The 26,162-nt window shown below is 40.4% G+C and overlaps 1 protein-coding gene across 3 annotated transcripts in view; it reads right to left on the bottom strand.

Annotated features, from left to right (window-relative positions):
* Window positions 1–202: 202 nt before the first annotated feature.
* LOC101840246 (disintegrin and metalloproteinase domain-containing protein 18) overlaps window positions 203–26,162 on the bottom strand; it is a 45,240-nt gene continuing 19,280 nt past the window's right edge. Inside the window, exons 14-20 of one of the 3 annotated variants that reach the window (XM_005066561.2) lie at window positions 20,036–20,234; window positions 17,125–17,230; window positions 15,647–15,833; window positions 12,622–12,702; window positions 7,421–7,535; window positions 3,498–3,655; window positions 203–344 (exon numbers count right to left, since the gene is read on the bottom strand). In XM_005066561.2, the coding sequence (XP_005066618.1) occupies window positions 3,501–3,655; window positions 7,421–7,535; window positions 12,622–12,702; window positions 15,647–15,833; window positions 17,125–17,230; window positions 20,036–20,234 (843 nt within the window). In that variant the 3' untranslated portion in view covers window positions 203–344; window positions 3,498–3,500. Of the gene's footprint in view, window positions 345–3,497; window positions 3,656–7,420; window positions 7,536–9,641; window positions 9,912–12,621; window positions 12,703–15,646; window positions 15,834–17,124; window positions 17,231–20,035; window positions 20,235–26,162 lie in introns of those variants that run through there. The other 2 variants (XR_005871171.1, XM_040731863.1) reach the window with 2 other exon arrangements.

Below are 26,162 nucleotides of genomic sequence, written 5' to 3'. Positions count from 1 at the left end.
TTTCATTCTCCAATCTTTCCCCACTTAGTCTTTCTTAAACTTATTATTCTGTCCAGGCCCTAGGTCTGTGGCTCCTGAAGTTTCCAGCAGGAAGGACTTCAGACAGCCCTCCCAACGCTTGCCACTAGACACCCTTGGCCCACCATTTGTCACCTGCCATAGACAGGCCCTGAAGAGACAGACGCCTAGAAGCCTTCACTTGTGCATGCGTCCATTTTATTTTTACAAAAGTCTGAGATTCAAACTGTGTCCAGGGGTGACAGAGGGATTAGAACACACATTTTCTCCTTTGGTACATTCACTGCTAACCTCCTTGGCAGCTTTCTGATATGATGAGTAACTTGCTGTAATGAAGAGAAAAGGAGAAATTAACAATGGGATCAAGACCCAGACCTGCTCTGGGTTTCCAGCTACAGTTACTTTCAAACACACAACATTAAAGCATGGCAGACATACTTAATCTTTAGGGACTGTCCAAAAGGTGCAAAAGGAAGATGGCATATATGCAATCTAGTATTTATAACCTACATTTTGGACAAACCAATTACAGCCACGAAACAATCATATAATAGGGCATATTTCTTTTTCTAAGTTTGAACATTTTCCTTTGTCTTCCTTTGTTTTTTTAAAGACTGGTAGGGTTTATGAAGCTCTATCACCTTGCTTTTGTCCTGTCCAAATCCTGGGGTTACAGGTACGTGCCTCCTGGTCAGCTCAGCTTAATAGACTTCATTTCTTAGGGGAAAAGTCATGGTTTAGGGAAACTAAGTGAATGATTAGACTTTTCTTGTGTGTATTAATATAGAGTTCACATGTGAGAAGGAAATAGAGCAGCGGGTCTCCACTTGTGGGTTGAGACCGCTTTGGGGGTCAAAAGACCTTTTCACAGAATTGACTATCAAATATCCTGCATATCATATACTTATGTTACAATTCATAACCGTAGCAAAGTTACAGTTATGACGTAGCAATGAAATGATTAATGGTTGGGAGCCACCATACCATGAGGAACTGTATTAAAGTGTCATGGTATTAGGAAAGTTGAGAACCATTGCCCTAGACCCTGAGGTGGCTAATACCCTCATAGTGACCAGGCACACAGAAACCTCAACACTAGATACACCAGGGCACCCAAGGATACAGGCTTCAGAACACTCCTGGAAAGGGTACAGGGTGTGGTGCCTATTGGCCTGGGAGCTTGGGCTGCATACTGGTATTAATGGCATGCCATAGCTAATATTCAGATTGTTGATTTGCCTTCCAATGAAAGTTTCAAGTTTTTATTTACTCATTTTCAGATAATACATTTTGCTATGATAGAGTGTCCATAGTATAGAATTAAGCCCCTTCCTTCCCAAGTTGCTTATAGCCATGTTGTTTTATCATAGCAATAGAAACCCTAACACACACACACACACACACACCCCACATGCACACACACACACAACATATGTATACACACACAGACACATATGCATATATAACACAGATACATACCCATACATGTATACATATACACACACATACATGAATACCATCACATACATAGTTAACAGTAGAATTTAAATTTCAACTTGGAGAGTACTTTGCTGTCCATCCATGCTTGGATGCATATATGCATATATGCAAAGTTAAAATACAGTATGCCTTAGCCTTAAATAGAAGCAAAAGTAAAGTAAGAAAACCTTTGGCAAATGTCCAGGCATGCATTTGGCAAGATTTTGAATTGAGATCTGTCAAGGAATGGTGGGCCAACTCTGCCAGGCTGAGTCGAAACTGTGCATGTTTCCTTTTGTGACAATGAGTGTATAGTGACATCTTGTGGCTGCTGCAAAAATTGCGATTGGACATTTTAAGTAGCCAAAGTTGATCAACTAAAGGCATATGATAAAGAGTAATTTTACTGTGTAAATGGGAGGGCAATGCTCCTTCCAAATATTTCATGGGACTAATAGGTGACCAGGAACCTCCTGCAAGTGTGTTATGTGTAGTCCATGACGTGCGGCAGCTTCATAGGGTTATCCAGATAAGCACATCTGTCCCCCGGGTCAGGGAGGACAATCTTGGCTCGCTCACCCATGAGGCATTCTTCACAGGGGTCTGGATGCTCCAGCATCACATCCAGTTTTATAGAGTGTGGGGGCAGGGTTTCAGGGACGTATGATGGGTTGACTACTGATCCGGCTGGCAGCTTTTTGAGAAGTCACTCAAAAAGCAGCATATTTTATGATCCCAATACTTTCCCACTAAATTTTATCAACAACCTAAACTCACAATGGGCACCTGACTATCCATTGACAATATTGACAGACCTCCGTACCAGACTTTAATGGCCTGGATCTTGTGGGCATCTCTTACAATAGGCTCGCGGGCAGCATGGTGCAAGTCTGTGTTGGCCAGCTTGGGAATCTTCTTAGTAATTTGCCTGTACGTTACTCCCAAAAGGAGGGGGGCAATTATGTACTCCCCACCCCCCTCAGGTCCCTCCAACCATAAAAATCAGTTGATGTCAGTTATATTCATTCTGCTTCTCTGATACAAACCCAAGCAGATCAATCTTTTCCTAAATGCACCAGCAGCCTTTAACTCCCAGCCTGACATGGAGTTCCTTCAGCAAATACTCATTACACTCTGTCCTTGCTACACAATGAACCCATCCTTCTAGGACAGGAGGCAGGGGGTGTGGGGGTGAGGGGGAAGCATGACAGCTAGTGATGGGCATGACAGCTAGTGACATCACCACTGTCACTGCCCACAGCCTGTAGTTTATGAGCTGCATCTCCCCCTTCCAGAAAGCAGATTCTTTTCTGGGGTTGATTTGTGTGGCAACTTCATCTGGGAGGGCTGGCAATTTGCCAGACAGCTGTGCCTTCAGGAGGCACTAACAGTGCAGGTCACTAACTAAGCCTATGTACATCGCACACCTCGATGATCACAGAAGGACACAAGGCTTTTTCAAGAAACATTGCAGTCTGGCCAACTCTGAGTCAGGAATCTAGGTCACTTAGTCTTTGGGCCTGGGCTTCTCCGGACCTCACTTGCACCCATATTATTATCACTTCCCTATTCCAAAGGCAAATGATTGGGCCAATTCTAGGGGCAGACAGCCCAAAGCTAGAAACAAGGCTTTAATAGCATTTGAGACAAATATGGAAGGATTGATTGTGAAACTAAGAATAATTTATTAATGAAAGTTTTAATATAATGCCTACATTAGGAAAAGTTTTCCTTGAAGTTAAACTCTCTTCCACGGGCTAGACACAACCAGGAGGAAAAGCTACAGTGACTGATTTTTTCCAGTGCAGTGTGGAATACAATTAGAAAAAAAGATCCAGGGCACTTTAGTACTGAGAAAGAAAATTATCAGAATTCAACTTATTTCAGGCAAAAAAATAGTTTGTATTTAGGAGTAAAGTAACACATGTTAGAAAACAACACATTAAAAATGCAGTTCCATTGAACCAGATAGATTAATACTATGTATGGGTCATATTTACCCCTCATATTTGTTGGTCTCTCTGAGGTATGACTGTTCTCTCGTCTCTCTTCGTGATTCCAATAATAAGACTTATGATAAAAGGCAGAAAAATGAAGAAGCTCAGTATCAGCCAGCTGTCCTGATGCTTACTGAAGTGCTTTCTCGCAAAAAATATGTCTGGAAAAGAAACACCAGAAACGACAGGTTGATCTGAAATTTAGGCCCATTTTTTCCACTTTAATCTCATGCCTGCATAATGTGATTAATACTCTGCAAACTGCAAGCAACTCTCTTGGGGAAAATAAGAGAACACTTCAAAACCACATGACACATTTTCATACATGGGAAGGCGTGGTAGGGGGGAATACAGGGAGGGAAAACTAAGACTAAGGTCATTTTTTAAAAAGTCATATGAAAATGTACTATTGTAGCAGCTTCCTAAAACATATACATAAACATAGAATAAAATTATAATGTATTTATGCAATAAGGGGGGGTACAAAGCCCCTGCCAGACACCAGAGGCTAACAAAAAGTCCAGTATCAGGAATGGGTTACCTCTTTTACAACTTTTTGCCAATGATGTCTCATAGTTCCGACTACTGGAGGAGAAAGTAATCAGAAGTCTGCCTGACTGTGAACCACGAGACCACAGCAATGCCTGGACTGACAAGAAACTGTGCCTAGAAGCTGTGTTGTAGGTCCTAGAAAAAACCCCCAGCAGTATTGGGATAAAAAATAAGGGCCCAGATTTGGGTGGAAAGGGAAGCAGGGATAGATCTAGGAGAAACTGACGGAGGGTGGTGAATATGGCCCAAATACATTGTTCAAAATCCTCAAGGAACTAAAAACTGAGAAAAATCTTACATAGTCTTATTTTTCATTAAACGGTTTTTATTATTTTTCTAGGCACAGACTATATTAAACTGACCCTTAATCATTTTTACCACAGATTCGGTATATCCTTTGATGCTCATCAGAGAAGATTTTTTTTTTGGCAGGAAATGATGGTCATCAGAGACCCATGCATGGTCAAGATGCAAATTAGAAGAGATCACAGAATTTTTGGCTAGAGATGAGACAGCCATACCACACCCCTCCCCACCAAGGCTCAAGGTCATTGCAGAAGAATGGGCAGAATGATTGACAGACTCAGTGGGGGTGGGTGATTGCAAGGAAATGTCGATTTCCAGACACAACGGGACAAATATGCACTCAAGAGATTTTGACAGCGCGCACAAGACCTGTGCGAACTCAAGCCAGACAAACATCTAGCATGGAGAAGGGAGGGTGCACCAGGTCCCACCCGTAGCCGAGCAGCAGCTGGCAACTGACAGCTGCTGGAGAGGGAGTGTTGGGTTTCTTTCACTGTGTAAGTCCTGGGACACTGACCACGTTCTAGTGGAAGAGCACACATCCAAGAATATATGACCAGCAAAAACTGTACTTCATGGGTTACAAAAATAGAGGGGACCCGAATTTGGGTCGATTGGGAAGGGGGTATGAATCCAGAAAGAGCCAAGGGAGGGTGGTAAATATGACCAAACCACAAATTATTCAAAATCTTCGAGGAACTAATAACAAACATGCAATACATATTTGGTTCTGAGAATCTTCAACAAGAAAATCCTTTTCATTTCAGTACCACAAAGTTTCTTTTCTTCGTCCTCTTAGTGACATAGTTGCAGTACAATGGACAGTATTCCAAACATTTCAGTCATTCTCATTGTCTTCTGTCCTTTTCCTTAGTATGTAGCCATAAACTTAATGTTTTCTGTACTGCACTTTCCTGACTGGACGATGCTATTGACAGAACTGGCTGATGGGTGGAATCTGTAGACTCATACTCTTGCTATTCCAAATATTTCCCATGGCTAAAAGACTGGGTATCTTTGGCTAGTGCATCATTTAAAGATTTTATCCATTCTCTTCCCTTTACTTCCTTTCATCTGATCTTCCATCACATCCACAGGGATGTTGAAACTGTTTCATGAGTTACCCATAGGCCTATGGTCTTCTCCCAATTACACATAGGCCTATAGTCTTTTCCTAACTACACATGGGCCTATAGTCTTCTCCCAAATGCCCATAGGCCTATAGTCTTCTTCCAATTTCACACAGGCCTATATTCTTTTTGATAAATATCTCATGCATTTTTCTGATATTATTCTGTCATGACTAGAAGCAAGAATCTAATTTTCTGCTTTGTTTTTTGCTTTTGTTTTTAGACCCAATTTCACACTGAAACCCAGGTTGGCCTCAGCCTTGTAGCAATCTTCCGGCTCTAGTCTCAAGTGTTGGGATTTCAGGCAGGAGCTACCAGGGCTGGATTCAATCACTCCTTTCTCACTATACATTTTCAGGACTGGTGGTCATCTCAGACAACCCGTGTCTAAAATATCATGACTTTCTGAAGTTATACACAGTGTTCTTACCTCACTTTTTATCACCCCACTAATTGCTGTGGTCACCTAATGTAAATACAACGTATGGATTATAAACTCTTCATGTCCTTAATGAACTACAAACAGTATTGTCAAAAGATGCCGTCACATGAATTCCACAGATAGCCAAGCTGCTTACTATTCAATTTCTTTTTCTCTGAGATAGTGTCTGGCTAGTTTATTCTCAACTTGACACAGGTTGGAGCTATTTGAAAAGAGGAACTCTCAACTAAGACAATGCCTCCATAATGAGTTTGTAGTGCATTTTCTTAATCAGTGACTGATGTGGGAGGTCCCAGTCCATCATGGGTGGTACAACTCCCAGGCAGGTGGTCATCCTGGGGTTTATCAGAAAGCAAGCTGAGCAAGCCAAGGAGAGCAATCCAGTAAGCAGCATCCCTCCATGGCCTCTGTGTCTGCTCCTACCTCCAGGTTCCTACCCTGCTTGAGTTCCTGTCCAGAGTTCTCTCAGTGACAGAGTATGATCTGAGAAGTGTATGCTGAAATAAACCCTTGTCTCCCCAAGTTGCTTTGGGTCATGGTGTTTCATCACAGCAATAGAAACTCTAACTAACACATGGTCTTTCACTTTAGCCCAGGTTAGCCTCGAACTTATAGCAATCCTCCTGCTTCAGATTCCTGTGCTGAGATTAGTCACAAGCCATCACACCAAGCTCTCACTATAAATTTAAACAGTTTATGTTTATACTCTGTTCAACCCTTGACTCTCATATAAAAATTTTTAAATCATTCTTTAATCTCTCGTTTTCTGTGTTAGGTATTAATTTACAACCATGTTTTAGTCACTGTTGTTTACAAATACTTGATATATGAAACAGTTTATTAATTGTTCATTTATATGTCTACTTCAGACCAATATCATTGCTTATCAGGTAATATACCTCCATTATGAAACTTCTATGTTACTGATTATGTATACTTTCTGAAACATGGCTCTCAGTATTAGTCCTTCTCCAAGTACCTGATGACATGCTTATGGAGGAAATATATGAAGAATCAATGATTGAACCAGCTAGTAGCTTATGACATGGCTTTTATTTGCCATGGGAACAAGGGAAAATATGAGCATGTATTCAGAATGTGACTTGCCATTATCTCCTGGTAGAAATGCACTTATATTTTGCTGTTAATTTTTCTAAGTTTTAGTCAGAAAGAACAATGTATTCCAGAGTTGCCTTTCAATAATTTTCTGTCTTGATAATATGAAATGTGAGTCCTGCATATAGTTCTCATTATTCTATATATGATTTTTAAATTTTTACTTAATGACATCTCTTGACACTTAACAGTACAATTCTATTTTAGTTGACTTCACTAAGTTGGTTAGAGTTGACTCCTTCTGATAAAATTCATTGCAAATATGGCATCAAATTAATTTATTTGTACTGGGCCAGGAAAGATACGACAAAGATGTCCATCTTCAATTAAGACCACAGAAAACAACACACTATTTGCTTTGTAGAGTTACTTGTACTGACCAGATCTGAGAATGTTTCCATCATCGATGCTGCCCCCTGGTGAACCAATCTGTAAGTTACAGTCCGGAGGCCTGTAGTCAGGAAAGCATTGGCAATTACCAAAGTTATTACATATCTAAAACAGAAAAACATGTAGTCATTTTGGATCATCTGAGTAGGTAAGTCTGTGAAATACGTAGGATATTTTTAAGATTTTTGTGGTCATACAGTGTAAAAAAATGGGTTAAAAATTTTAGTGGCATAATCAAAGGGCAAAAATCGCAATAGGAAAATATATTCTAATTGCTATTGTTTATTTATTTTTATTTTTTTGTTTTGTTTTTTTTCGAGACAGGGTTTCTCTGTATTGTTTTGGAGGCTGTCCTGGAACTCGCTCTTGTAGACCAGGCTAGCCTCGAACTCACAGAGATCCACCTGTCTCTGCCTCCTGAGTGCTGGGATTAAAGGCGTGCGCCACCACCGCCCGGCACTATTGTTTATTTTTAATAAGTGTTTTTCTTCTCCAGTAATCCTCTAAAAATGAGATACAGTAAAGTTATGGCCTGCCAGTCTGTGCTTTCTATTGCTGTGATACACACCAGGACCAGCATCAGCTGAGGAAGGGGAGGGTTTGTTCTAGCTTACAATACTTGCAGCTAGAGCTCAAGGCGGGAACCTAGCAGGTAGGAACTGAAGCAGGGGCCACTGCTTACTGGCTTGTTCCCCGTGGCTTCCTCAGTTACCTGTGTTATATAACCCAGGACCACCTACCTGCCCAGGGGATGGCACCACCCACAGTGGGCTGGACTCCACATTTCAATCATTAGGCAGGGAAATGTACCACTGAATTGCCTATAGGATGATCTGATGGAGGGTTTTTCTCCATCCAGGTCCCCTTTTCCCAGATGACTCAAGAAGTTGACAAACACATAAACCAACCAACCAACAACAAAACAACCCCCCACACACAAAAAACCTAACAAACTAACTAGTACATGGTGTTTATGTTCCCATAGAGGAATAATTTTCACAAATACTGTCTTTTTAAAAGATTTTTTCACTGTTTTTAGAAAATATTTTTAAAACAACTTTTATTGTGTGTGACTATGTACACATGAACATTGGTGGCTATCATATTCCCTCTCCTGGAGCTTGGACTGGGAGTCACTCAATAGGGCGGAGGAACTGAACTCAGGTCCTCTGAAAGAGCCACAAGCCTTCCCTGCTGAGTCATCTCTCCAGCCTCTAAATATCATCTTTTAAAAATTTAATTTTAAAGTATTTTTTATTGTGACAAAATCCTAGTCAGATTTTGAAAGGAGGTTTTTTGTTTTGTGTTTTTAGTTTTTTATACATTTTTCTAGTTATTTTACATACCAACCACAGTCCCTCCTCCCTCCCTCCCCTTTTTCCCCACCTTCCCCCAGTGTTTTTAGTTTATTCTTTTTATCACTGTATTCTTAGAAATCTTGAGAAAGTCAGCTAAAGAAAACCAATACTAAATGTTCTACATTTGTATCCTATATGATATTCTATACCCTTTTCTGAGGGGAAAGCATTTCAGGCCATATATTTAGCTGGCCTTTCTCATAGAAAAGATAAACAGAATCCACAATCCTAGATAGTAGTTGCCAACATTTCTACTGTCCAGAAAAAGAAGATATTGGAAGAGCAATCCTGTAAGATTCTGAGTAGAATAAAATGAAGAAAGCCAGTGTCCAATGAGGAAACCAGAGTTCATTGAGGAATCCACAGTCCACTGAGGAAGTCAGAGCCCACTAAGGAAGTCAGAGCCCACTAAGTCAGAGTCCACTGAGGAAGTCAGATCCACTGAGGAAGTCAGAGTCCACTAAGTCAGAGTCCACTAAGGAAGTCAGAGTCCACTAAGTCAGACTCCACTGAGGAAGTCAGAGTCCACTGAGGAAGACATTGTCCACTGAGGAAGACATTGTCTGTTGGGGAAGTCCTGTTATTTGCCTGTGCATTTGTCAATAAAGTACTGTCTGGCCAATAGAAAACCTAGATAGGAGGGACTAGGAGTCGAGGAGGATTCTGGGAAGGGGAAACACAAGAGAGTCAACATGTAACCGCCATGGGGGTAGGAGCCCAGAACTATTCTCCGGTAAGAGACATACTTAGATTAACAATTATGGAGTAATTACTTAAAGCAGAGCTAGCCAGTAAGAGACAAGCAAGGCCAACAGCTTCATAATTAATACAGCGTCTTGTGTGTTTATTTGGGGACTACATCGCAGCAGAGCCCAGGCTGCTGGCGGGGGATAAACCAAAGCGGCTAGCAAAGAAAAATCTTCACTTAACAATTGTCCACTGAGGAAGTCAGAGTCCACTGAGGAAGACATTGTCCACTGAGGAAGACATTGTCCACTGAGGAAGTCAGAGTCCACTGAGGAAGTCAGAGTCCACTAAGTCAGAGTCCACTGAGGAAGTCAGAGTCCACTGAGGAAGTCAGAGTCCACTGAGGAAGTCAGAGTCCTTTTCTTTCCCAGGAAGACTGAAAGGAACAGGCAAGATAAGAGACTTCCAGGATTTGGGGGAAGAAAGCTAATACCCCTTAAGAAATAAACAGATCACTTATTTGGAAATTAAAAACTGTATCTCCATCTAAACATGTATCTCTCAAAATATATTTTTCCATCTAGACTTTTGACAAGTTGGTATTAAAAAATCCCACCTCTCTGAAAAAAGGCAACAGTTCTCATGACAGAACCTTTGTTCTGATATAGAAAGTATTATTTCCCTTGTGATGATATGACTCTTAGGAAATGAACTTGACATAATACATAAGACCCCTTACAATATATGAAACCTTAAGGTCCCCAAAAGCCAAACAAAACATAAAATGCATAGGCCAAGGTTATGGAGAACATGCAAAAACATAAAAAGGTCAAGACATAGATGTACACGAAGAAAGAAAGCTTCTATTTGAGTTTGTGGGACAAAAGAATAAAGTTTAAGAACAGGTGTCTATTTAAAAATTAACTTGTATCCAAGGGTTATAGCCCATAATTCCCTTTATATAAACTACAGAAAAAGAAGGGATTAAAAATTATTCAGTCTAATAAAAAACCTCCCCCCCAAGTTTTTTATTTTTTGTTTTGGGAGGGTTTTTGGTTTTGTTTTGTTTTTTTTAAGGTAGCCCTCTTTTGCACAATGTAAACCCATTTAGGAGGTTGTCTGAAAGTTAATATTTAGTCCATAGGAAGACTTTAATATCTGAGAATATCAAATTAAGGATGTGAACTTCCCATAACTTCCTGTTATGACAGACAAAGCACGGAAAGGACAACCCTTGAAATCATGTAGTGTCGCTCATTTCAGCTGTCTGTGCCTATTTTAGATCCTGTTAGTGTATTTACTTCATTGCACTTTGAGGGCGCCCTTGTATTTTGCTTTGACCTTGGTTCCGTCATTTGGACATCAACATTGTTCCCTAAAAGCACAGTATGTTAAGTTCTAACATCACAGTCCCGGTATCTGATGCTCATCTTAAACCCTATTTTCAGTCTCTATGTGTACAGCAGTATTTTTTAATAAAGAATTGCAGAAATAAAAAAATATTCAGTCTATTAGACTCCAGTCTGCATGCTTTCTCAGCAGGCAATTTACCAGCTGAACCATATCGTAGCCTTCAATTTTGTCTTAAATCACAGGGCTTATTGCCATTTCAAATTATTTTATAATAACAAAATATAAGTGGCCCCTTCAAAATAGACACATTAATTTTACCTTTTAAAAAATCTCTCCACAAAGGAAATACTTTAACAAGTAACCTCTGGAGGTACCTGAGTCTTTAGTGAAAATAAATAAATCAATAAATAAATATTAAAAAAAGTATTCAATCTAAAGTGAAAGGAAATGAATAAAGGGAAAACACAAGTAGTAAATAGTTTATGATATATGCCACAACAATTCCACTAAGATGCAAAGAGGGTCATAGTTAATTAAAAGTGAAAATCAAGAAATAGAGGAATACTTCTACTGGCAAATGCAACCAAAAGTGTCTCAAGGAAGAGACACACTAGAAGCCAAATAAACTAAGTGCATGTTCTAATTCCCTTCTTGTTGCTGTGATAAAAACGCTCTGACAAGTTGTCCATGAGACTCTCAAAACCTTCAGTTGTCCTTGGTTGCTCCCCAGAGGTGGATGGTAAGTACTGGCTAATGTGACTGCTTCTGGCCATGAGAGTCACACTTGTCACCTAGCACTTGGGAGGGTATGGCAGGAGAATCATGTGCTTGTGGTCAGCCTCAGCTACATATGGAGTTCAAGGCCAGCCTGGGCTGCAATGAACCCTGTCTCAAACAAACAAACAAACAAACACTCTTAGTCTCTAGCCATCAGTATGGACCCGCGGGTAATAAAAGATTAATAAATAAAATTTGTGAAAAATTACATGTTCAGGAATTGATGTCCCTAAAAGAAAAAAATTCATGAAAATGCACATGAACTGAAATACAAATTCTATATCGAGTAAAAATATTACATGAATATTTACTTTCAAAATAGAAAACACTAACCCCAGATTTATTCTCTTGAATGTTTAGGAGAATGGCTGTGTCAATGGGTGCATAATCTATAAACAGAAAAAAAAGGGATCCTTCCAAATTTATCCTATCAGGCTAGCATTATCATAGCCCCAGGTCAAGAACCATGTAACACAAAAGAAAAGCTTCAGGTCAATATTACTCCAAACATAGTGGAGAAATCCCCCCAAAATACTCGTAAAATTAAATTCAACAGTTCACAATCAAATAGCATTTACTGGTGGTATTTAGACAGATTTTAAGCTAAAAACAAATTCATATAATTCATTATACCCATGAACTGAGTAAGAAAAAAAGTCATGTGATTGTATGAATAAAGGGAGATAATTTGCTAAATACAGTATGATATAAAATAGTTACTCTTAGGAAATCTAAACAGTAAATTCCTCATTAAAAAATGTGTACAAATGAAGCAAACAAAATGCACCCTAATATGGGTGGAAAGCCAGCAGCTAAGTATCACAGTGCACATCTCTTCCATTTCTTTACAGCATTGTACTGGAAACTACAGGAAAGGCAGCAGGACACTTGATTTTTCTCATTCTAATCTACAGGACATAGTTGTGGGCTTCAAGAGCAGCGTAGCCATCGGTTCTTCAAAGCAGACTGGAATTGCCCCAGTCGCCTGCAAGGACCACTGACGCGGAGTCACTTACCCCATTCCCTTTGCACTTCTTAGTGGCGTTGCAGTCATTGCCTGTTAAATTAACTTCTTTGCAGGTTCTGTTTACACAATACTAAAATTAAACAGAATATTTCAGTCACAAATGTCATGTAAAATGAAAAAATACCCACAATTTGCTACCTATGCATAAAAGATGCTCAAAGCCTGCTTACCCGTTTTGCTTTGATTTTAATACAAAGCTTCTGTCTTTCTAACATAACCCCATCAACAGCAATGGTACCAAGGTAGGAGAAACCTGTCTGCTCAGAGCTAGATGGGGCCGACGTGTGGTTTGAATTTTGATCCCTACGATTTGAAATGACTGAAATCTGCACTGCATTTCCCACAGTAGTAAGGTTTGTTATGGATAATTGTATTTGTTATGGATAATTGTCCCCTTAGGGCTGGAGAATAATTTTTCTTATGTCTCAAATACAATTCATAAATGTTTTTGAATCTTTGTGGTGGCATATATCAGGGTGAGAGAAATAGTTTAACTTTGTTTCCTTGGCCGCTGTCAAACCCTGTCATGTCAAAGTAGCAATCAAACGGTCATTAGTAATCTGGGTATATAACTATTTAGGCCTCATCTACCTTTTTTCTATTATATTTGGCTTTGTGGCTTATTTACACGAGGTATAATTAAGTAATTCATATTATTAATATGTCAAGTGTGGAAAAAATGACCTCTCAGTAATTACTTATTCAAAATTAACATGTAACCAACAAACAAATCATAAATTGTATAAACTAGCCTTTCTTTGATCCTTACATTCAATATTCAATGTAATATTAAGTATCCTAGCTGGAGCAATTTAGGTATTAAAAATAAATAGAACATATCCAAATCATAAGGGAAGTAGTAAAGTTGTCTATAGATGACATGATCATATACGTCGGTGATTTCCAATGTACATGGACAGACTACACAGAGATGCCCATGCCAACAATCACAGACCGACGGACTTCAGGCAGATGGCTGTGTAATCACACACAGACTTGGATCGTACACATAGAGATGTACATTCAAGTACACACAGATGGCCGTGCAACCACTCCCAGACTTGTAGAGAGCACACAGATATATATATTCAAATATACACAGGCTGACAGACTACACGCAGAGGGCCGTGCAAACACTCACAGGCTGATATGCTGCACAGAGATGTCCAAAAAACCAGCCTGACTGACAGACTGCAAACTAACGGCCAGGAAAACACTCAGGCTGAAACACTGCAGACTGATGTTCAGGAAAACATACACATTGACTGACTGACAGACCATAAACTAATGGCCAGGCAAATACACACAGGCTGACACAGTGCCCCAGATTCATCTACCAGGACATGTAGTCTCACATGCTGTGCACTGATGCATTTGCAAACACACACCAACTTACAGCCTGCACATGGGTGCCCTACAAGCACACACAGATGCCCGTGAGAACACACTAGCCTATTTTACACAGATGAATGTGCAAACACACAGACTGACAGACTACACACAGATGATTGTATAAACACTCAGGCTGACAGACTACACACAGATGAGCATGGACACACACGGGGGTGACAAACTACACACAGAGGCCTGTGCAAACACACAGACTTACAGATTACATGGAGATGCACAGGCAAACACACACATACACACACAAACTTGATGCATCAGGGAATTCAGCAGAGTTTCAGAATAACATACTAACTTGAAAAAAAAAATCAGTTATATTTCTACAAATTGGCAATGGACAATCCAATAAAGATAATTAATTTTTTGTCTTTATAATAACACAATATTTACTTAGAAATAGGTTTAGCCAAGAAAGAAGAAAGAGACAGGTTCAGGCCCTAGACTTGAAAATCTGTGCCCCTGCCAGCCAGAGTCACCTGTGTCCCTGCCCAGGAGCAAGTCATTACCGCCTGGATACAACTATCACTTTTAGGAACTTCTTTTTTTTTTTGTCAACTTCCTCATTCACAATGCAATCATGCTTGGCGCTTGAGGAAATTCATCTGTTCCCACTTACATGATGAGAAAAGTTGCTGCCATGCTGTCCTGGCACTGCCTGGGGTGGGTGAGGTCCCAGTGCTTGGAGCTCCTACCCCATAGTCTTGTGTGGAACTCTGATCAAGGTCCCTGGGGCTACTGTCCTATTGGAATGTCTGAGCTGGAAGACGACACCTTCTTTAATGGCTTGCTCATCTATTTGGGGGTGGACTCCTCTCCCTCCCTGGGCATGTGAGTAGGGGCTGCGTGTATCCTCTCAGGCTCAGAACTGTGGGTTTCTCCATGACTGTGGCTCATGTCAGCAAAATATTCTAAGAAGAGAAAAACCATGTACCACTCTTCCTTAATCTGATATTCTAAACCTTCTTTTGATTCTATTTGTGAGAAGCCAGCTCTTAGATGTAGCTCATGAGGAAGTTGGCTGCACAAGGCAACCAGCCCCAGGAACTGGGTTCCTCAGGGTGGGTAAGCTTCTCCAGGGTACAGGAACCCATGATCTTAGAGTTAAGAGTTGGCTCTGCAATCTCCAAGTAAATGCTGAAGACCACAATACCGTAATAATTGCTACTTTCAACCTCAAAGGGCTATTAGTGTGTTTTCAAAGCTGGGTCTCCTCATCCCCTAGACTGATAAACTGAACTTCAGTTTTCTCTTTGTATAATGTGTACATTTGCATGTGTAGATGTGCTATACATATGAGCTTGTCTCCGTGTAATAGTCATTAGCGATGATTTCCCAGTACAGCTTTGGCTCTTCCAAAGGATTCACACTTCCAGTCTTATCAGATTCATAAGCACATGATTTAATTAAAATGAATATGGCTTTCAGTGAACCAAGGTGAAATGAAACCTCAGAATTTTACTATTGGGGATTATTAAGTCTAAAAGGGTTAGTAGACATTTAACACCATATAGGAAGCATCAGGTACAAACTGTGATAGCCATCATGGAACATGGTGTGTGGTAATTAACGTAAGTTAACATAGCTAAATATAACCCTCAGTCTGTTACCATTTGTGGTCCACACACTGTGCCATCAGCCACATAGGCATAATCTCTCCCATCTGATCTCACAGACAACCCAGGAGGAATGGACAGACACACGCTGTCATGGACATACGAATATACCACGGACCGGACTGTGCTTTTGTAATTCTTGTGTGGCTGAAAACAAGCTAATTTTCCACAGAGAACATCCCTGGAAACAGAAAAGGAAATTCTTTATCACTTTATTTTTCAGTGATCCCAACTTGCATGGAAAGTGGCATAAATGTTAAAGACATAAAACAGAAAAACAATGCAATGGCAATATTGTTTTATGATGCTATAAGATTTTTAAAAACATAAACAGCTAAATGCAAACAGATTAATTAACACAGTTGGCAGAACTGAATTCACAGGTGTACACATGACTTTATTTTCTATTACCTGCCTCCATGGTCACTTAGGCCGACTTTAATACAGTTTGGACAGTCTGGATCAGTCACCGGAAGTTTTGCAATGGTGGCAAACCACTTACTCTTTCAACATTTTCGATTATATACTATTATCTTATGATATACATTATTATACCACAGGAATTTCCCAATACATTCAATTTGTTACTCAAATCCATGTGTACATATATGAGTTCATGTGTGCGTGTGTACATATCCATGGAGGCCAGAGGACAATACGGGGTGTCAGTCTTCAAGTATTATTCAACTTTGCTTATTTTTTCTCCCTGGCCTCAGGCTCATCAAGTAAGCAACGCTAGTGAATCCCTGGGATCTGTCTTTTTCTATGTCCCCAGAACTGAGATCATAATGTCTACCACCCCATCTTGGCTTACCTCCCATGAGTTCTATGTGTCCAACTCAGGCAAACACTTTACTGACTAAACTGGAATTGCCCCCACCCCTTTGTGAATTTTTTAGTACCCAAGTGAACTTCTGGCAGCACTTGTTACAAGGCAATCACTCCCATTATTGGACCCAAGAGCATCTTTATGCTATAATAAACCTCATTACTGTAGTCCAAGTTTAGCCATTGAGACATACTTTCTAGCTTTGCATACCAGTCATTTGGAAACAACAAACAAGGTGGAAATTTCTTTTCTCAACAATCATATGTTGTAATAAAACAAAATACCTGCTTTAGGATACCTGCAATGATAGATAGACATGATCCAATTTTAATTCTTAGTTCAGAACAGAACACCCTATTTTTCTGGCAATTGGGCAGCTCCTCATAATAAATATCACCCCATTGCTCATTCAGTCGAATTCTGAGGATGGTGACAGGAAAAGCGTGAGGAAAATGAAAAACTCTGAATTGCTATGAGATGACACATGTGTGCACATGTGTGTATGGCACATGTACACACGAGTGTGATCCTGCATGCATTTGAGGATATTTTCCTATCATACAATCGATGGTTGTTTTTGTTTAGCATACATGCCTTGACAAGCAACATGACTCAGAAAACCAATCACACTCCATATACGTACTTTTGTCCACAAGGAAATGGGTATGAATTTTTAAAACCACAGTTTGCCAGTTTTTCACGTGGTGAATTAACTTTTTCAAAACAGGCATAGGAAGCACCTTGAGAACCTAAAATGGGAAACATGTCCTTCAGGTTATTATCCTTAATTCAAATTACATGTTCTTTAGTAATGGACTAATAAAACTGTCATTTCAAAATAGGCATGCATTTTTCATGCTTTGCTTGATTTTCATGGGCAACCTGCCAATGTCATAACACAAAACAAAAGGGATTATAGTCATTGCTAGAAGTTACATTGATGTATTTACTTATTTCTTTGTTGTTTTTAAATATGGTATGCTATATATCTAAGACTGGTGTTTGCCTTGAAAATCTCCTGCCTCAGCCTCCTAAGGGTTGGAATGATATGTATATCCATCTTTGCTCCCTTCAGTTTAAAACAATATATTGTGTGTTTGAACATGTGAATGTATGTGTATATACATGTGCAAGGGTATGTGTATGTGTGTGTGCACATGTGTGTATGCATGTGTATATGTCTGTATATGTGGAGACCAGAGTGAAAGTTTATGCATTGTTCCTATGGCACAATCCACCTTGCTTTTTTTTTGATTATTTTATTTTATGTGTATGCATGCCTACAATATTCAGTCCTCTAAATTGATAATCAGGTAAATAACCAATGCTAATAAGTCATCAGAATTGAATAAAGTATTTGAATTTCATAGCCTTTGTCTAGAGAATCTAGAACTGTAGGGAACATTCCTCAATACAATAAAATCAATGTATGAGAAACTGACAGTCAACATTATCCTAAATGGAGAAAACCTTGAAGCAACTTCACTGAGATCATGAATGTGGCAGGACTGTCCATTATTATCCCGTTCCTTTTCTGCACTGTGTTTGAAGCACTAGTGGAGCAATAAGGCAAAAAAAGAAAACTAAAGGGCTACAAATAGAAGATACAATGCATTAGAGAGCCAAAAATTCTACCAGGAAACTTCTAGGTATGACTACCAGCTTTGGCAATATGGCAGGACACAAAATCCTAAAAATGTTGTTGCCTATTTAGGGCCTGAACAATTACAAGGGTACTTAGCATGGCAATGTAGAAGCCTCTCCCCCTAGATGAAGATCTTCAGGCAATTAATAGCTGATAAGAGAGAGAAAACTGGTTTTTTCCTGTATCTCCCTGATAATGTTATTCAATCCCAAGTGGTCAGATTTAAACACATACACATAGGGACAACACCAAATGGACTCAATAGGCTATACTTATGCTACATATATACATATGTTTTGAAACAGTATTTAAAGAAGAGATCATGAATTTGAGTGACAGGGAAACATGTGAGGAATTGGAGGAGCGAGGGATGTGGAAATGATGTAAATATAGTGCCCGTGTACGAGGTTATTAAAAGTTGTACTAAAAGAGCAACATTGGCTCTATCAGTCTTTATAAAGTAACAAATAAAATTCCAGTGTCAGGGATGGGCTGCCTCTTGTTTAGTGAGGTATTATGGGCCCTCAAACATTACAGGTTACTGCCAATGTTCTTGGTTACTTTCTAGAACTTAGTGGAAAGATCCTGTTGCTGAAGATGCTACCAAGCTGATACTGACCTGCAAGTTTCATCTTTATTGGCTTGCTTTAACAGTGTTGGTATGGGATATGCATGTTACCAGAACAGAAAAGTAGTCATCATACTTCTCCATCTGTGAACCTGCACACTACAATAACTGTGGCCTGGCAAGACGTGCCCACTGGCATGTTAGTGGTACAAATGTCATGAGAGTAACCAACCACTTTCTGTTCATATGTAATGTCAATTCCATAAGCTGGAACACATGCCTGCTACTGAAATTTGGGATGAGAACCTGTGGTTAGACAGGTCATTTTCCCTAGGGGAGAGCCTATTATGTTTATAATATTAAATAGACTCCAAATGACTTGTGACTATGCCTGTATCCACTTTGTCTAGGGGATTTTTCTGAGGGCTGCCTCCCCACTTCAGGCCACCCATCATGTTGACTATGGCAGACTTTTCTTACTCTCTTACTTTATGCTCTCTCTTAATGAAGTTCCACTACAGGTTTTAATAGGAAACCAAGCTTTTCCTTTGAAGTCCAGCTATGTGGTCCCAGATGGGAAGCTCTATCCATCCTAACTGCTCTCCCACCTCAAGGCCTAGTCACAGCCCACATGTCTATGAGGGTCTCTGCTCATCCTGAAAGGTACTTTCCTGTTAGCTTCTTTCCCAAACTCACTTCTCTGATTTCTACATTGAGTTATAAATTTGTCATGTATTCGAATTATTTTAAGCACTCAACATACAATACAATACAATACAATACAATACAATACAATAATATTGGAGCACACTAAAAACAACAGTAGGCATGCAGGGGTCTTATCTGGATTTCTCTAAAATGTTATGAACAAGGCTAAGACAGGAGGATGATGAGTTCAAAGCCAGCCTGAAGTGTGTAATGAGACTGTCTTAAACAAACAAAACCTGTCAAAAATCATAAGCAGGAGTTCTGACCAGGCTGCTGTTATATTGCCAGTTCCTTGGTCAGAAAAGAGGCTACACATGGATGACATTCACTCTAGCTTTGTAAGGTTCATGCTTTCAATACTAGATTATGAATGTGGTGGATAATAGGAAATTAAGGTATCAGTACCTGCTCTTTTGCTATTCACATTTTAAAATAATTTAGGAGGACTAGGCAACATATTTTTCTCAAATCAAACCTACATAGCAATTTTCCTGGAAAATTTCAATCATGCCTATAAAATTTTCTTTAAGTTTAGCCCTTCTTAGAATTGGGACCCAGGCTAGACTCTATGGTACATAATATATACACTACAGAGCACTCCAAGTGCAACACAAATACGAAAGAAAGCAGTACCTTTTCCAAATAAACTGACACACTGGTCATTAAGAGCTTGGCACCGTCCATTGTAACAATATGCAGATCCCAACCTACACAAATGGCCATTGAATGCAAAGCTGTCAGGAACACAATGGCTAGAGGATCCATCACAATATTCCGTAAAATCACACTCCGGGTCAACAGACTTCCTACAGGGAGTGCCCGCTGATGATAGCTAGGGACAGGAAAAAGATCAGGGGCTGTGAATGACTCTATAACCATTTGCCAAAGAAACTTGTTAACATGTCTGATTATGGTTAATTGAGGAACTGAGACCTCCCCAGACTAAGAATTCTAGAAAGGAAAACCAGATAAAATATCTATGGGAAGCCCAGAGAAGGGTAACTGTCTTCAGGATAGCACAGCTCCCCACTGACAGCAGACTTGCAGTAGGCCACAACCTCATGTTTCATATCGTGATTCTGACATTAGCAGCATGTGAACTGAGAGGCACAGAAGAGTTGGTTCTACCCCTGATGTTGGCAAAACCCAGAAGCTAGTTTCAGCTTTCATTCTTACTACCTTATTTGTATGGGAGAGATATACTGAATCTCGTTTATACTTGCAAATTAGGAAAGGAAATCACTTTTTCATTTAATAGAAGTATACATGAATTAACACATCTCACCACCAATGTTTATTATTCTGAGAGAGAAAAAGGGTCTCTCTGCATAGCCAGATACGTTTTTATGGCTGGTTGAATAAATTTCTCAGCTGTTGCCATCCATAATAAAATGCATAATGTCCTACTTTGAAAACCTGTACTCCACAAAATTCAAAAATTTAAAAGAAACAGACAATTTTCTGGATAGATATCACTTACCAAAATTAAATCAATTAACAGATAGGCAATTTAAATAGACCTGTAACCCCTAATGAAATAGAAACAGTCATCAAAAGTCTCCCAATCCAAAGAAGCCCAGGTCCAGATTGTTTCAGTGCAGAATTCTACCAGAAATTCAAAGAGCTAATACCAATTCTCCTCAAAGTGTTCCACACAATAGAAGTAAAAGGGTCATTGCCAAGTCCTTTTATGAGGCTACAATTACCATAGTACCCAAGGAACACAAAGACACAACTAAGAAAGAGGACCACAGACCAATATCCTTCATGAGCACTGATGCAAAAATACTCAACAAAATACTGGCAAATTTAATTTAAGAACACATCAGAAAAATCATCCACCATGATCAAGTAGGGATGCAGGGATGATTCATCATACGAAAATCCATCAATGTAATCCACCATATAAACAACCTGAAAAAGAAAAATCACATGATCATCGCACTAGATGCTGAAAAAACCCTTTGACAAAATCTAACATCTACTCATGATAAAGGTCTTGGAGAGATCAGAAATAACAGGAACATACCTAAACATAATAAAACATAATAAAAACAATATACAGCAAATCAACAGCCTACATCAAACTAAGTGGAGAGAAACTCAACACAATTCCTACAAAATCAGGAACAAGTGAAGGCTGTCCACTCTCTCCATACCTCTTCAATATTGCACTCAAAGTTCTAGCTAGAGGAGTAGGACAACAAAAGGAGATCAAAGGGATACAAATTGGAAAGGAAGAAGTCAAACTTTCACTATTTGCAGATGATATGATAGTTTACATAAGTGACCCAAAAAACTCTACCAGGGAACTTCTACAGTTGATAAAAAACCTTCAGCAAAGTGGCAGGATACATGATTAACTTAAAAAAAATCAGTAGCCCCACTATATATAGTTGATTAAATGGGCTGAGAAAGAAATCAGAGAAGCATTACCCTTTACAGTAGCCACAAACAACATAAAATATCTTGAGGTAATGCTAACCAAACAAGTGAAAGACCTGTATAGTAAGAACTCTGAGCCTTTAAAGAAAGAAATTAAAGACACCTGAAAATGGAAAGATCTCCCGTGCTCTCAGATAGGTAGGATTAACATAGTAAAAATGGCAAACTTGCCAAAAGCAGTCTACAGATTCAATGCTGTCCCCATCAAAATCCCAACACAATTCTTCACAGACCTTGAAAGAACAATACTCAACTTTATTTGTAAAAACATAAAACCCAGGATAGCCAAACAACCATGTAAAATAAAGGAACTTCCGGAAGCATCACCATATCTGACTTCAAGCTCTATTATAGATCTGTAGTCATGAAACAGCTTGGTATTGGTACAAAAATAGACAGGCAGACTAATGGAATCAAATTTAAACCCTTGATATTAACACACACAAACCTACAAACACCTGATTTTTGACAAAGAAGCTAAAGTTATACAATGGAAAAAAGCATCCTCAACCAATAGTGCTGGCATAACTGGATGCTGACATGTAGAAGATTGCAGATATATCCATATCTATCGCCATGCACAAAACTAAAGTCTAAATGGATCAAAGACCTCAACATAAATCCAGCCACACTGAACTTCTTAGAAGAGAAGGTGGGGGTACCCTTGAATGAATTGGTACAGGAGACAGGAGACTGCTTCCTAAACAAAGCACCAGTAGCACAGACACTGAGATCGACAGTTAATAAATGGAGCCTCCTGAAACTGAGAAGGTTATGTAAGGCAAAGGACACAGTCAACAAGACAAAATTACAACACAGAATGGGAAAAGATATTCATCAACCCCACATCTAACAGAGGGCTGATTTCCAAAATATACAATGAACTCAAGAAGCTAGTCATCAAAACACAAAATAATCTAATTAAAAAGTGGGGTACAGCCGGGGGGTGGTGGCACACGCCTTTAATCCCAGCACTCAGGAGGCAGAGGCAGGCGGATCTCTGTGAGTTCGAGGCCGGGCTGGACCGATAGCCTCCAAAACAATACAGAGAAACCCTATCTCGTAAAAAACCAAAAAAAAAAGTGGGGTACAGCACTAAATAGATATTCTCAATAGAGGAATCTAAAATGGCTGAAAGACACTTGAGAAAGTGCTCAACATCCTTAGTCATCAGCTAAATGCAACTCAAAACAACTCTGAGATACTATCTTATACTTTGTCAGAGTGGCTAAAATCAAAAACACCAATGATAGTCTATGCTGGAGAGGATGTGGAGAAAGAGGAACATTCCTCCATTGCTGGTGGGAGTGCAAACTTGTACAACCACTTTGAAAATAAGTATGGCAGTTTATTAGGAAAATGGGAATCAGTCTACCTCAATATCCAGCAATATCCACTCTTGGGCATATACCCAAAGAATACACATTCATACAAGGACATATGTTCAACTATGTTCATAGCAGCATTATTTGAAATAGCTAGAAACTGGAAGCAACCTAGATGCCCCTCAACCAAATAATGGATGGAGAAAAAGTGGTACATTTACACAATGGAGTATTACTCAGCAGAAAAAAGTCAATGAAATCTTGAAATTCACAGGAAGAAAACATCCTGAGTGAGGTAACCCAGTCACAGAAAGACAATCAGGTATGTACTCATTTATATATGGATATTCGATATAGTGCAAAGGACTACCAGCCTATAATCCATACCACCAGAGAAACTAGGAAACAAGGAGGACCCCAAGGGAAGAACTCATGGTCCCCTGAAGAAGGGGAGGGGGACAAGAATCCCTGAGAAAATTGGGAACACAGGGGGATGTAAAGAGAAGCCTTCCCACCAGCCTGGTTCCAGAGCTGCATCCATCCCAAATAAACACACAGGAGACTATATTAAGTATTGAAGCTGTTGGCCTTGCTTGTTTCTTACTGGCTAGCTCTGACTTAAGTATTTACCCCATAATTGTTAATCTAAGTATTTCTCTTACCGGAGAAGTTTCCAGGCTTCTTATCCCTATGGCGGTTACATCTTGACTCCCTGTGTTTCTCCTACCCAGAATCCTCCTCAACTCCTAGTTCCACCTATCTTGCTTCCCTATTGGCCGACAGTGCTTTATTGACATATACACAGGACTTCCCCAACAGGGGGAGAGAGGAGGTAAGTGGGAAAAGGAGAGGAGAAGGGGAGGAGGGAGGAGAACAGGAAGGATCAGGAGGACTGAGACAGGGAAGGAATAGAGGAGGCCAAGAAAGGAGATACCTTGATAGAGGGAGCCAGTATAGGTTTGGAGAGAGGCCTGGCACTGGGGAAATTTTCAGGGATCCATAGGGATGACCCCAACTAAGAAACTGGACAGTGGTGGAAAGGTTGCCTTTGATGCCCTTCCCCTGTAAGAAGATTGATGACTACCTTAATTGCCATCCTAGAGCCTTCATCCAGTAGCTGATCAAAGGAGAAGCAGACACCCACAGCTAAACATTGAGCCATACTCCTGGAATCAAGTTGTGGAGAGGGAGGAGAGATGCACAAAGGAGCTAAGACCGTGCTGGAGAAACCCACAGAAAATGTTGACCTGACCTAGTGAGAACACGGAGACCCTAGTCATAAAGCTGGGGAACCAGCATTGGACTGAACCAGGTCCACTAAATGTGGGTGCCAGCTAGGAGGCCTAGGCAAGCTATGGAACCTCTAACAGTGGAGCCAGTGTTTATCCCTAGTGCACAAATGGACTTTGGGAGCCCATTCCCTATGGAGGGATACTATTGCAGCCCAGCTACACGAAAGAGGGCGTAGGTCCTTTCCCAAATGATGTAATGGACTTTGATGGTTCCCTGTGGAGGGCCTCACTTTCTTTGGAGAGTGGGCAGAGGGTGAGTTGGGTGGGTCAGTGAAGGGCATGGAAGGATAGAGGGTGAGGGAACAGGGGAGGGGCTGATATATAAAATAAGATTTTTTTTCTAAAATAAAATAAAAAGAAATTATAATGTCCAAATGTTGAGCTACCACATGTATTGATGACACAGACACACACACACACTATTATCATCTGTAATTGAATAATATTTAATAATGGAAAGATAATATATATACAAAGTAGTATCTTTAAAGAAATGAAAGAGGAAAATATCAAGTTAGAATTTCATATCCCAGAAATAGATGTCAAAATGAATGTAACAGCAAGATGGTTCAGTGGTCAGAACCGTTTACTGCCAAACATGAAGCCAGGGGCCTGGGAAGCTTATCATGGGTGGAGAGAACTGGCTCTTACAAGGAGTTCTCTAACTTCCGCATGTGTTGTGGTCCACACATGACAACTCATACACACAAACTGATAAAAACTAATGAGAAATAAAGTCTTTCCTAGGCAAGCAGTAGCTAAGAGAATTCATTTTCACTAGTCCCAGCTTACAAGAAACAGTAAAGGAGGGACTTTCAGGCATGAGGAATGTGACAGGAGGGCTGGAGTGTTGCTCAGGGATAGAGTACTTGCCTAGCGTGCACACAGGACTGTGGGCAGACTATGTGTACACTGTGGGTAGACTGTGGGTAGACTGTGTGTGGACTGTGGGCAGACTGTGTGTGGACTGTGGGCAGACTTGTGTGGACTGTGGGCAGACTGTGTGTGGACTGTGGGCAGACTGTGTGTGGACTGTGGGCAGACTGTGTGTGGACTGTGGGCAGACTGTGTGTGGACTGTGGGTAGACTGTGTGTGGACTGTGGGTAGACTGTGTGTGGACTGTGGGCAGACTGTGTGTGGACTGTGGGTAGACTGTGTGTAGACTGTGGGTAGACTGTGTGTGGACTGTGTGTGGACTGTAGGCAGAGTGTGTGTGGACTGTGGGCAGACTGTGTGTGGACTGTGGGCAGACTGTGTGTGGACTGTGGGCAGACTGTGTGTGGACTGTGGGCAGACTGTGTGTGGACTGTGGGTAGACTGTGTGTGGACTGTGGGCAGACTGTGTGTGGACTGTGGGTAGACTGTGTGTAGACTGTGGGTAGACTGTGTGTGGACTGTGTGTGGACTGTAGGCAGAGTATGTGTGGACTGTAGGCAGACTGTGTGTGGACTGTGGGCAGACTGTGGGCAGACTGTGTGGACTGTGGGCAGACTGTGTGTGGACTGTGGGCAGACTGTGTGGACTGTGGGCAGACTGTGTGTGGACTGTGGGCAGACTTGTGTGGACTGTGGGCAGACTGTGTGTGGACTGTGGGCAGACTGTGTGTGGACTGTGGGCATACTGTGTGTAGACTGTGGGTAGACTGTGTGTGGACTGTGGGTAGACTGTGTGTGGACTGTGGGCAGACTGTGTGTGGA

The sequence above is a fragment of the Mesocricetus auratus genome, unplaced genomic scaffold (assembly GCF_017639785.1).
Source record: "Mesocricetus auratus isolate SY011 unplaced genomic scaffold, BCM_Maur_2.0 Super-Scaffold_100026, whole genome shotgun sequence".
Taxonomy (NCBI): domain Eukaryota; kingdom Metazoa; phylum Chordata; class Mammalia; order Rodentia; family Cricetidae; genus Mesocricetus; species Mesocricetus auratus.
Note: the sequence above shows the minus strand (reverse complement) of the source record. Positions and strands in the feature narration are given on the sequence as shown.